Raw genomic sequence first — 13982 nt, forward strand, 5'->3', positions numbered from 1 at the left:
ACAGCCATCTTAAGTGTCTTACTTTGTCTGAGGAAAACTTATGTAAGGTTAAACAATACATGTTATAGGTTGCTTCCCACAATTACCTTATGTGTTGAGGTTAATTAAGTATTTGATCTTATGGCTCTCCTCAACAGAAATAGCTCAGACACATCACGGAGAAAACCGAGAGACAATGGAAATAGCAACAAGTGAGATGACTCGCTGCTGGCAAAGGCCCTGCCAATAACCTAAGGGACAACTGTTTTCTATAAAAATGTCTCCTGCTACAGGCAAGAAGGTCTACCAGAATATTACAATAATTTTTTATTTTTCTATTTCAGGTTTTGACTTTTTTTTATTATAGGCAATGGACTTCACATTGATAAAATGTCAAAAATTCTACAATTTATCCAACTGTATATATCCAGATTATACAATTCATCAAAAGGTTGGGTCACTGAAGGCAAGAGATCGTCAATGGTCCAACATTTCTCCATCCTCCTTTCCCGGTACAAGATAATTAATAGTCCAACATTTCTTCATCCTCCCTCACAGATATGAGATTCTCAGTGTTCCAACATTTCTCCCTTCTCCCTCACAGATATGAGATTCTCAACGGTCCAACATTTCTCCATCCTCCCTCTCATTTATGAGATCCTTTATGGTCCAACATTTCTCCATCCTCCCTCACAGATATGAGATTCTCAGTGGTCCAACATTTCCCCCTCCTCCCTCACAGATATGAGATTCTCAGCGGACCAACATTTCACCATCCTCCCTCACAGATATGAGATTCTCAACGGTCCAACATTTCAGCGTCCTCCCTCACAGATATGAGATTCTCAATGGTCCAACATTTCTCCATCCTTCTTCCCAGTTATGAGATCCTCAATGGTTCAACATTTCTCCATTCTCCTTTCTAGGTACAAGATAATTAATGGTCCAACATTTCTCCATCCTCCCTCACAGATATAAGATTCTCAACGGCGCAACATTTCTCCATCCTCCCTCACAGATATGAGATTCTCAATGGACCAACATTTCTCCATCCTCCCTCACAGATATGAGATTCTCAGTGGTCCAACATTTCTCCCTCCTCCCTCACAGATATGAGCTTCTCAACGGACCAACATTTCACCATCCTCCCTCACAGATATGAGATTCTCAACGGTCCAACATTTCTCCCTCCTCCCTCACAGATATGAGCTTCTCAACGGACCAACATTTCACCATCCTCCCTCACGGATATGAGATTCTCAACGGTCCAACATTTCTCCCTCCTCCCTCACAGATATGAGCTTCTCAACGGACCAACATTTCACCATCCTCCCTCACAGATATGAGATTCTCAACGGACCAACATTTCACCATCCTCCCTCACAGATATGAGATTCTCAACGGTCCAACATTTCTCCATCCTCCCTCTCATTTATGAGATCCTTTATGATCCAACATTTCTCCATCCTCCCTCTCATTTATGAGATCCTTTATGGTCCAACATTTCTCCATCCTCCCTCACAGATATGAGATTCTCAACGGTTCAACATTTCAGCATCCTCCCTCACAGATATGAGATTCTCAGTGGTCCAACATTTCCCCCTCCTCCCTCACAGATATGAGATTCTCAATGGTCCAACATTTCTCCATCCTTCTTCCCAGTTATGAGATCCTCAAAGGTCCAACATTTCTCCATCCTCCCTCACAGATATGAGATTCTCAGTGGTCCAACATTTCTCCCTCCTCCCTCACAGATATGAGCTTCTCAACGGTCCAACATTTCTCCATCCTCCCTCTCATTTATGAGATCCTTTATGGTCCAACATTTCTCCATCCTCCCTCACAGATATGAGATTCTCAGTGGTCCAACATTTCCCCCTCCTCCCTCACAGATATGAGATTCTCAGCGGACCAACATTTCACCATCCTCCCTCACAGATATGAGATTCTCAACGGTCCAACATTTCAGCGTCCTCCCTCACAGATATGAGATTCTCAATGGTCCAACATTTCTCCATCCTTCTTCCCAGTTATGAGATCCTCAATGGTTCAACATTTCTCCATTCTCCTTTCTAGGTACAAGATAATTAATGGTCCAACATTTCTCCATCCTCCCTCACAGATATAAGATTCTCAACGGCGCAACATTTCTCCATCCTCCCTCACAGATATGAGATTCTCAATGGACCAACATTTCTCCATCCTCCCTCACAGATATGAGATTCTCAGTGGTCCAACATTTCTCCCTCCTCCCTCACAGATATGAGCTTCTCAACGGACCAACATTTCACCATCCTCCCTCACAGATATGAGATTCTCAACGGTCCAACATTTCTCCCTCCTCCCTCACAGATATGAGCTTCTCAACGGACCAACATTTCACCATCCTCCCTCACGGATATGAGATTCTCAACGGTCCAACATTTCTCCCTCCTCCCTCACAGATATGAGCTTCTCAACGGACCAACATTTCACCATCCTCCCTCACAGATATGAGATTCTCAACGGACCAACATTTCACCATCCTCCCTCACAGATATGAGATTCTCAACGGTCCAACATTTCTCCATCCTCCCTCTCATTTATGAGATCCTTTATGATCCAACATTTCTCCATCCTCCCTCTCATTTATGAGATCCTTTATGGTCCAACATTTCTCCATCCTCCCTCACAGATATGAGATTCTCAACGGTTCAACATTTCAGCATCCTCCCTCACAGATATGAGATTCTCAGTGGTCCAACATTTCCCCCTCCTCCCTCACAGATATGAGATTCTCAATGGTCCAACATTTCTCCATCCTTCTTCCCAGTTATGAGATCCTCAAAGGTCCAACATTTCTCCATCCTCCCTCACAGATATGAGATTCTCAGTGGTCCAACATTTCTCCCTCCTCCCTCACAGATATGAGCTTCTCAACGGTCCAACATTTCTCCATCCTCCCTCTCATTTATGAGATCCTTTATGGTCCAACATTTCTCCATCCTCCCTCACAGATATGAGATTCTCAGTGGTCCAACATTTCCCCCTCCTCCCTCACAGATATGAGATTCTCAGCGGACCAACATTTCACCATCCTCCCTCACAGATATGAGATTCTCAACGGTCCAACATTTCAGCGTCCTCCCTCACAGATATGAGATTCTCAATGGTCCAACATTTCTCCATCCTTCTTCCCAGTTATGAGATCCTCAATGGTTCAACATTTCTCCATTCTCCTTTCTAGGTACAAGATAATTAATGGTCCAACATTTCTCCATCCTCCCTCACAGATATGAGATTCTCAGTGGTCCAAAACTTCTCCCTCCTCCCTCACAGATATGAGCTTCTCAACGGACCAACATTTCACCATCCTCCCTCACAGATATGAGATTCTCAACGGTCCAACATTTCTCCCTCCTCCCTCACAGATATGAGCTTCTCAACGGACCAACATTTCACCATCCTCCCTCACGGATATGAGATTCTCAACGGTCCAACATTTCTCCCTCCTCCCTCACAGATATGAGCTTCTCAACGGACCAACATTTCACCATCCTCCCTCACAGATATGAGATTCTCAACGGACCAACATTTCACCATCCTCCCTCACAGATATGAGATTCTCAACGGTCCAACATTTCTCCATCCTCCCTCTCATTTATGAGATCCTTTATGATCCAACATTTCTCCATCCTCCCTCTCATTTATGAGATCCTTTATGGTCCAACATTTCTCCATCCTCCCTCACAGATATGAGATTCTCAACGGTTCAACATTTCAGCATCCTCCCTCACAGATATGAGATTCTCAGTGGTCCAACATTTCCCCCTCCTCCCTCACAGATATGAGATTCTCAGCGGACCAACATTTCACCATCCTCCCTCACAGATATGAGATTCTCAATGGTCCAACATTTCTCCATCCTTCTTCCCAGTTATGAGATCCTCAAAGGTCCAACATTTCTCCATCCTCCCTCACAGATATGAGATTCTCAGTGGTCCAACATTTCTCCCTCCTCCCTCACAGATATGAGCTTCTCAACGGACCAACATTTCACCATCCTCCCTCACAGATATGAGATTCTCAACGGTCCAACATTTCTCCCTCCTCCCTCACAGATATGAGCTTCTCAACGGACCAACATTTCACCATCCTCCCTCACAGATATGAGATTCTCAACGGACCAACATTTCACCATCCTCCCTCACAGATATGAGATTCTCAACGGTCCAACATTTCTCCATCCTCCCTCTCATTTATGAGATCCTTTATGATCCAACATTTCTCCATCCTCCCTCTCATTTATGAGATCCTTTATGGTCCAACATTTCTCCATCCTCCCTCACAGATATGAGATTCTCAACGGTTCAACATTTCAGCATCCTCCCTCACAGATATGAGATTCTCAGTGGTCCAACATTTCCCCCTCCTCCCTCACAGATATGAGATTCTCAGCGGACCAACATTTCACCATCCTCCCTCACAGATATGAGATTCTCAATGGTCCAACATTTCTCCATCCTTCTTCCCAGTTATGAGATCCTCAAAGGTCCAACATTTCTCCATCCTCCCTCACAGATATGAGATTCTCAGTGGTCCAACATTTCTCCATTCTCCTTTCCAGGTACAAGATAATTAATGGTCCAACATTTCTCCATCCTCCCTCACAGATATAAGATTCTCAACGGCGCAACATTTCTCCATCCTCCCTCACAGATATGAGATTCTCAACGGACCAACATTTCTCCATCCTCCCTCACAGATATGAGATTCTCAGTGGTCCAACATTTCTCCCTCCTCCCTCACAGATATGAGCTTCTCAACGGACCAACATTTCACCATCCTCCCTCACAGATATGAGATTCTCAACGGTCCAACATTTCTGCATCCTCCCTCACAGATATAAGATTCTCAATGGTCCAACATTTCTCCATCCTTCTTCCCAGTTATGAGATCCTCAAAGGTCCAACATTTCTCCATCCTCACAGGTATGAGATCCTCAATGGTTCAACATTTCTCCATTCTCCTTTCCAGGTACAAGATAATTAATGGTCCAACATTTCTCCATCCTCCCTCACAGATATACGATTCTCAACGGCGCAACATTTCTCCATCCTCCCTCACAGATATGAGATTCTCAACGGACCAACATTTCTCCATCCTCCCTCACAGATATGAGATTCTCAGTGGTCCAACATTTCTCCATCCTCCCTTGCAGATATGAAATCCTGGATGGTCCAACATCTCTCCATTCTCCCTCCTATGTACAGGATCCTCTATAGCACAACATTCCTCAATCTCAGGCACAAGATCCTCAATGGTCCAAAATTTCTCCATCCTCCCTCACAGATATGAGATTCTCAATGGTCCAACATTTCTCCATCCTCCCTCCCAGGTACAAGATCCTAAAATGGTCCAACATTTCTCCATCCTTCCTCACAGGTATGAGATCCTCAACGGTCCAACATTTCTCCATCCTCCCTCACAGGTGCAAGATCATCAAATGGTCCAACATTTCTCCATCCTCCCTCCCAGGTACAAGATCGTCAAATGGTCCAACATTTCTCCATCCTTCCTCACAGGTATGAGATCCTCAACGGTCCAACATTTCTCCATCCTCCCTCACAGGTGCAAGATCCTCAAATCGTCCAACATTTCTCCATCCTCCCTCACAGTTATGAGATTCTCAATGGTCCAACATTTCTTCATCCTCCCTCCCAGGTACAAGATCCTCAAATGGTCCAACATTTCTCCATCCTCCCATGTTGCTGTATGAATGGAACAGAACAGGTGAATGGAGCAGGTGATCAGATCAACTAATATCTGCAGATGTGTTTGAGATGCAATGTCCCTTAAATATTTTCCTCCACCAATTCGAGACTGCTACCTTCTTCATGTCTGAAACCATTAAGATTGGTCATCTAAAAATTTTAATTTCTTCCAAAGGTAGACTTAAATCTTTTAGGACAAAGTTGTCCCGTGTGTCTCCAGTTCTTGGTTCATGCATATACCAAGTGAACAATTGTAAAGAACCCAAAAGGTTTGAGAAATCGAAGAGTCACAGTTCAGATCTAAGCGGGCGTCCTTATAGATGATGAATCCTGCACATAGCTGCAAAGACCTTTTGCAAATTTTACATTTCAGTTTGCAAATATCTGCCCTATCTTTTAGGAAGAAAATGCCAATTATCTTGATTGTAGGAATGTTCTGTTTTGCACAGTTGATTAGCAAGGATGTTTTTGCCTCGTCTTTCCTTTGAGGAACAGGATCTCCATCATCGCTCGATTCTCTTGAGGTGTCACCATCTCCTGATCAGAAATTAAAAATACCAGCCAACCATTGAAAATGATTTACAGTATTGTCACACAATGTGTCAGGAAATATATCGTGCCATCAGATAGCGAAAACCAGTTCTACATTCCCAGCATTTCCATTGTTTCTGCATTTATCATGTGGGGTCACATCCACGCCCATTTCTGAGGAGTGTGAGAACTGATCCAACAATTACTTTCCCTCGCGGGAGAAATTTGTATCATTCAGGTCCATTTCAATCATAGGAAACTCAAAATTAAAATATATTTATATATAACTTGTAATTAAATATTCAAAATAATTAATTCATCAAATTAAAAATTAGAATATACATGAAAAATAAAATATTTTTACACTCCCACAAAACGATCCATTAAATGTGTATGGGGCATATAAAATAAATGTAAAAGACTTGCAAGGAGCACAATTTTATGTGTAGAACATAAAATAAGTAAAATATAGCAGTACTCTACATATATAATGAAAAACAAGCAACACAAATAAAAAATACACAGAATTTATCAGTTTGTGCCATTTTTGGCATAAAAAGGCGCAGCTATTGACACATAAGTTTTTTTTCACAAACATTTGCGCCTTTTTTTGCTACTTTATGTCACTCTCACCACTTTAAAAAAAAACAAAGGTAACAAAAGTATGAAAAATTCTGACATCAAAAAAAGTCCTCTTTTTTTGGAATAATAGTTCCACCTAATACTTTGTATGTGGACAGAAGACCGTCCCCTTAAAGAGGTGTCACTGAATAATGTAAAGTGCTTAAAGGGGTTGTCCCATCTGTAACATTTATGGGATAAAAGCGGATCTCACTGCTGGACCGCCTCACTCTCAAGGAAGGCAGAGGTGGGCTAACATGTGCGGCTCCTGAAAATGTACGAGAGTGGGAGAATCTCCAGAAAGATGAGGACACATTTATGGCATTTCCATCAATTAGACATAATGCACAGATGGGAATATGCATAAAAAAAACACATTGATGCAGAATTTATCAGAAGGGGAACTTTTGAAATCACCTTTTCTTGTGACTTTGTTACCGTTATTTGCACTAATTTTTATTAAAGTTTTGCCCAATGTGATACATTTATTGCCTCGTTAGATACAGCACTTTTCTCTGGAGGGGATTTTTCAGTTTTTACTCCAAGCATCTACTTTTTATGCAACGTTTCCAAAAGTCACAAATCAGACTCAAACCTTATCTGCGTTGCTACACCTACTGCTCTTTTTAAAAAAGTGTCAAGTCCAACATAAAATCGCAAGAAGCTGCAAATGTTTGCACAAATGGAGCATAAGTATATATATATATATATATATATATATATATATATATATATATATACATGAAAAAAAATCTAGATTTATACATGAAAAAAATCCGTATATATATTCATAAAAAATATATACATGAAAAATATATATATGCAAAATAAAATATATATATGAAAAAATCTACATAAAAATATGCAAAATAAAATATATATGCATGAAAATAATTATATATGAAAAAAAATTCATAATAATAATAAAAAATCTATATGTGTTTAATAAGGAAAATATATGTTAAATAAAAAAAAGTTTGCGTGTGTAAGGAACTTTAAAAAAATATATAAAGTAAAAAATTTTTTTTGAAAAGAGACACAACAACAAAGTAAGAACGACAAACTGTTATCTTCTTGGAGCACAAACAAAAAAGTTACAAAACTTTTTAGAAAAAAAAGTCACAAAACTTTTTAGAATTTTTTTTTTTCCTAAAATGAATGGACAAAGAGCAGAAAAATAAATAAATAAACACGAAAAATAAAAAGATGATGTATCAACCACACTAGAACCCCCTGAGCCTGCAGCTTGTAGTGCGAGCGTCCGATGGGGCTGGAATGTGCTGTACAGTGAGGGCTCAGTGCAGTGAATGCATTTTTTTTTTTATAGTTTTTTTTTTTTTTTTAACTGAGAGAAAGACAGGAGGGAAAGAAGAATTGATGGAAAGTGCTGGGAGAACTTGGCAGCCGGTGGTGGCAGCTTTTTTTTTTCTTACAACGGCCTCTATGTAAATGTTCCTTCCTTCTTTTGTGGAACACCCCTTTCCTCCGACCCAGACCACCCAACCCCTATAAATAACACAACACTATAACTTTTCACTCACAATCCTTCTTCCACTTTCTAGGACGCAAACAAAAACTTTATCCATTAGAACATTTTTATTTATTTATTTATTTTTTTTCATTTAAAAAAAAATTAACAAGTTTTTTTTTCCAATTGGATAAAAAAATTGTAAAAAAATGGCCAGTGAATTGAAGAAGAAGGCGTTCTGGAGGGCGGTGGTGGCCGAGTTCTTAGCGATGATTTTGTTCGTTTTTATTAGTATCGGCGCCGCTCTTGGGGTCAATTTTCCCATCCAAGACAAAACCAATGAGACCGCGGGCCGGACACAAGACATCGTGAAGGTGTCTCTAGCGTTTGGGCTGTCCATTGCCACCATGGCGCAGAGTGTGGGGCACATCAGTGGGGCCCACCTGAACCCCGCCGTCACCCTGGGCTGCCTGCTCAGCTGTCAGATCAGCATCCTGAAGGCCGTCATGTACATCATTGCGCAGTGCCTGGGCGCCGTGGTCGCCACCGCCATCCTGTCCGGCGTCACCAGCAACCTCGAGGGCAACACTCTAGGGCTGAACGGGGTAAGATCTCGCCACCTCCCGAACCGCCGGAGACAATGTAACTGTATATGATTATGTCAGAACTGGTAACATTGTATATGTAATATTCCTGAGGAACCACAGATCCTAATGGACAGGAGCAACCGAGGCGAGATCATAGACTGCAAGTGCTCCATAGGCTAGCCTGACGGGTTTACATAGGACTGCAGGTGACCTCTACTACATTATCTGTACTCAGAGAGTCATCACTGTGTTATCTGTGGTGTTACATAGGACTGCAGGTGACATCTACTACATTATCTGTACTCAGAGAGTTATCACTGTGTTATCTGTGGTGTTACATAGGACTGCAGGTGACATCTACAACATTATCTGTACTCAGAGAGATATCACTGTGTTATCTGTGGTGTTACATAGGACTGCAGGTGACATCTACAACATTATCTGTACTCAGAGAGATATCACTGTGTTATTTGTGGTGTTACATAGGACTGCAGGCGACCTCTACTACATTATCTGTACTCAGAGAGTTATCACTGTGTTATCTGTGGTGTTACATAGGACTGCAGGTAACATCTACAACATTATCTGTACTCAGAGAGATATCACTGTGTTATCTGTGGTGTTACATAGGACTGCAGGTGACATCTGCTACATTATCTGTACTCAGAGAGTTATCACTGTGTTATCTGTGGTGTTACATAGGACTGCAGGTAACATCTACTACATTATCTGTACTCAGAGAGATATCACTGTGTTATCTGTGGTGTTACATAGGACTGCAGGTGACATCTACTACATTATCTGTACTCAGAGAGTCATCACTGTTATCTGTGGGGTGTTACATGGGACTGCAGGTGACCTCTACTACATTATCTGTATATAGAGAGGTATCACCGTGTTATCTGTGGTGTTACATGGGACTGCAGGTGACCTCTACTACATTATCTGTATATAGAGAGGTATCACCGTGTTATCTGTGGTGTTACATGGGACTGCAGTTGACATCTACCACATTATCTGTACTCAGAGAGTTATCACTGTGTTATCTGTGGTGTTACATAGGACTGCAGGTGACATCTACTACATTATCTGTACTCAGAGAGTTATCACTGTGTTATCTGTGGTGTTACATGGGACTGCAGGTGACATCTACTACATTATCTGTACTCAGAGAGTAATCACTGTGTTATCTGTGGTGTTACATAGGACTGCAGGTGACATCTGCTACATTATCTGTACTCAGAGAGATATCACTGTGTCATCTGTGGTGTTACATAGGACTGCAGGTGACATCAGTTATAATGACTGCCGTCTTAGGCACAATGTGAAGTTTCTTTCTGTGGTCGGACTGTAACTTGGGCCCAGGAGAATCACGTCTGTTAGAGAAGGTGAGGCTCCCGCTTTAGAGGACGCCTTGTTGTGGCTGGTGGGCTCTCACGCACTGGCCAGTATGTGTATGCAGGTGCTGGTGTGTTTTTGTTTCTTTGCATTTTCTGTGATGTTACATAGGACTGCTGGTGACACCCACTGAACTACCTGTACTCCAGCAATCACAGTGTGACTGTAAGACATTGTCTTCTCTCAGCTCTGCTGTACCAGGAGAAACACTGTCCGTACAATCCGCTGCCTCCAATGGATGATTTCTGGTCCTGTGCCGGCAAAACACCAGAGCATCCAGAGATCCACAGAGCAAATATCACAAAGCAATTCCTGCCTTCTCAGGGGTATACTTGTCTACCTGCAGTCCTATGTAACACTACAGATAACACAATGATATCTCTCTGAGTACAGATAATGTAGTAGATGACACCTGCAGCCCTATGTAACACCACAGATAACACAGTGATAACTCTCTGAGTACAGATAATGCAGTAGATGTCACCTGCAGTCCCATGTAACACCACAGATAACACAGTGATAACTCTCTGAGTACAGATAATGTAGTAGATGTCACCTGCAGTCCCATGTAACACCACAGATAACACAGTGATAACTCTCTGAGTACAGATAATGCAGTAGATGTCACCTGCAGTCCCATGTAACACCACAGATAACACAGTGATTTCTCTCTGAGTACAGATAATGCAGTAGATGTCACCTGCAGTCCCATGTAACACCACAGATAACACAGTGATTTCTCTCTGAGTACAGATAATGCAGTAGATGTCACCTGCAGTCCCATGTAACAGCACAGACAACAGTGATAACTCTCTGAGTACAGATAATGTTGTAGATGTCACCTGCAGTCCCATGTAACACCACTGATGACACGTATGCCCATTAGTCACATGTATACATATGTCGGTGTGACTCCGCCTGTGTTCTCTGTTATCAGCAGCCGCCTCTCGCTGCAGCAGATAACACTTTGTGGTCAAGGCTGCGGCGCTCACATCGCACTTATTATTATTCCTGTCAGCTGCTCGGTTTGTGCAGTTCTCTAGGGAAGAATTTCAGGCTCTTCTCCGCCGCGCATGATTAGCACAGCCATGTATTACATCCAATAACGTCATCATTTACAGATCCAGGTAATTGTAGCAAATTCTGGGTGACAGCCTCCGGCTTGTATCGGGGCGATTCCTCCTTGTGACTGTGCAGCATATACTGTATATAGAGGAGCTTCTCACAACATTAGAATATCATCAAAAAGTGAATTTATTTCAGTTCCTCAATATTAAAAGTGGATCTCCTATATTCTATATTCTATAGAGTCAATACACACAGAGTGATCTATTCCACGTGTTTATTTCTATTAATGTTGATGATTATGTCTTACAGCCAATGAAAAGTCATAATCTCAGTAAATTAGAATAATTAACAAAATACACCTACAAAGGCTCCTAAGTGTTTATAAAGGTCCTTAGTCTGTTTCAGTAGCTCCACAATCATGGGGAAGACTGCTGACTGACAGATGTCCAGAAGGCGTCACTGACACACTTCACTAGGAGGGGAAGTCTCAAAAAGATCATTGCTAAGGAAGCCGGCTGTTCACACAGTGCTGGATCCAAGCATTGTAATGGAAAGTGGAGTGGAAGGAAAAAGTGTGGTAGAGAAAGGTGCACAAGCAACCGCAGCCTGGAAAGGATTGTTAATAAAAGGCCATTCAATACTGTAATGTGGGGGAGATTCACCAGGAGTGGACTGCTGCTGGAGTCATTGCTTCACCACACAAAGATGTATCCAGGACATGGGCTACAAGTGTCACATTCCTTGTGTCAGCCACTCATGACCAATAGACAACGCCAGAAGCCTCTTACCTGGGCCAAGGAGAAGAAGAACCGGACTGTTGTCAGTGGTCCAAGGTCCCAGAGTCTGGAGGAAGAGCGGAGAGGCCACAATCCAAGCTGCTGGAGGTCTAGTGTGAAGTCTCCACAATCAGTGATGGTTTGGGGAGCCATGTCATCTGCTGGTGTAGGTCCACTGTTTTTTATCAAGACCAAAGTCAGCGCAGCCGTCTACCAGGACATTTTAGAGCTCTTCATGCTTCCCTCTGCCGACAAGATTTTTGGAGATGGAAATGTCATTCTCCAGCAGGACTTGGCCCCTGTCCACACTGCCAAAAGTACCAATACCTGGTGTAAAAACAACAGTATCACTGGGCTTGATTGGCAGCAAACTCACCTGACCTTATCCCCATAGAGAATCTATGGAGTATTGTCAAGAGGAAGATGAGACACCAGAGCCAACAATGCAGACGAGCTGAAGGCTGCTATCAAAGCAACCTGGGCTTTCATAACCCCTCAGCAGCGCCACAGGCTGATCGCCTCCATGCCACTCCGCATTGATGCAGTAATTGAAGCCAAAGGAGCCGCGACCAAGCATTGAGCGCATTTACTGAACAGACATTTCAGTAGGGAACATTTCAGGTGTTAAAATCATTTTTCAAGCTGCTGTTATAAAGTATTCTAATTTACTGAGATAATGACTTTTGGGTTTTCATTGGCTGTAAGCCATAATCATCAACATTAACAGAAATAAATTTTCTGTCCGAGTTGTGAGGGCTTGCAGGGGTTTGTGCGCCTTGGCATACTCTGCCAACTCATTGCTGGTCCAACTCCGTTCCAACCCAGCTGGGAAACAGATGTTGCCAAGTCTGCCGCAAACAAGTGGATGGAATTCATTTCATGCGTCTGTCATTCACCACCCACGGGAGATCCATCGCCCACAACTGTTTCCTATTGTCTCATAACATTGCGGCTGACGGGTGATGGAACAGTTTTCACACAGACCTGGCAGATCTTCCAGATGTTGTGTTGGCGTTGTGGTTCGTGAAGGTGGCACTGGCTGCCCATAATTACACAGAGCACATGGAAATCCTCGAGGAGAACCTTCAGTAAAGATTACAGGCAAAATACTTATGTCAAGTTAGAAGGAACTCCAGAACCTGACCAAGAAGCAGCTAACGACAGACACTCATCTGTGGACCGCTCTGTCCTGACTTTTTGTATCTCATCAGCACAGGTTAAAATTTCTGCTACGATGTGTGGGTCTGTGTTGAGTCTCTGGGGTACGGACTATTACAGACGTCTTAGAACTTCTCTTCTCCTACTACTCGTCCGGTCACTAATTAAGGGATATGGTATCTGATAGAGCACCAGATTCCTGATAGGTGCTGATGAGGTGTAAGAAGACCAAACACATCTGTCTCTAGATGAGTGTCTGACATTAGCAGATCCTTTGGTCGTATTCTTATGGTGGCCATGCAAAATTAATTAATGTTGGTCATCCAGAGACTGGACATTCAATTGGCCTGTTTGGGGCTATTCAGACTCTCCTCCAATGGCAGATATTGGGGGAAAAATGGGCATATTGAATTTTAACATGTCCAATGTTTTATTGTCCTCAAAGTCAGAGTTCCATGTCCGCCAGACAGGAGCCCAGCAGACCACCTCCAGCAGGACATGGTGTGAGTGTCACGCTGCAACAATGTCATGCTATGCTGAAGAATCAAAAAACCAGGAGCCAGGGATGCAGGGAGGTAGGACGTGGTCTGCTGTACGCCTGTCCAGAGGCCACAAAATACTGACCTGGTCCCTGATCGGGGTC

General features: G+C 42.6%; 1 protein-coding gene across 1 annotated transcript in view; it reads left to right on the forward strand.

The window, feature by feature from the left end:
* Positions 1-8415: 8415 nt before the first annotated feature.
* AQP1 (aquaporin 1 (Colton blood group)) overlaps positions 8416-13982 on the forward strand; it is a 32662-nt gene continuing 27095 nt past the window's right edge. The window contains exon 1 of the mRNA XM_077267982.1: positions 8416-8957. Within this exon, the coding sequence (XP_077124097.1) occupies positions 8562-8957 (396 nt within the window). The 5' untranslated portion in view covers positions 8416-8561. The remainder of the gene's footprint in view (positions 8958-13982) is intronic.

Source organism: Ranitomeya variabilis, chromosome 6 (assembly GCF_051348905.1).
Source record: "Ranitomeya variabilis isolate aRanVar5 chromosome 6, aRanVar5.hap1, whole genome shotgun sequence".
Lineage (NCBI taxonomy): Eukaryota > Metazoa > Chordata > Amphibia > Anura > Dendrobatidae > Ranitomeya > Ranitomeya variabilis.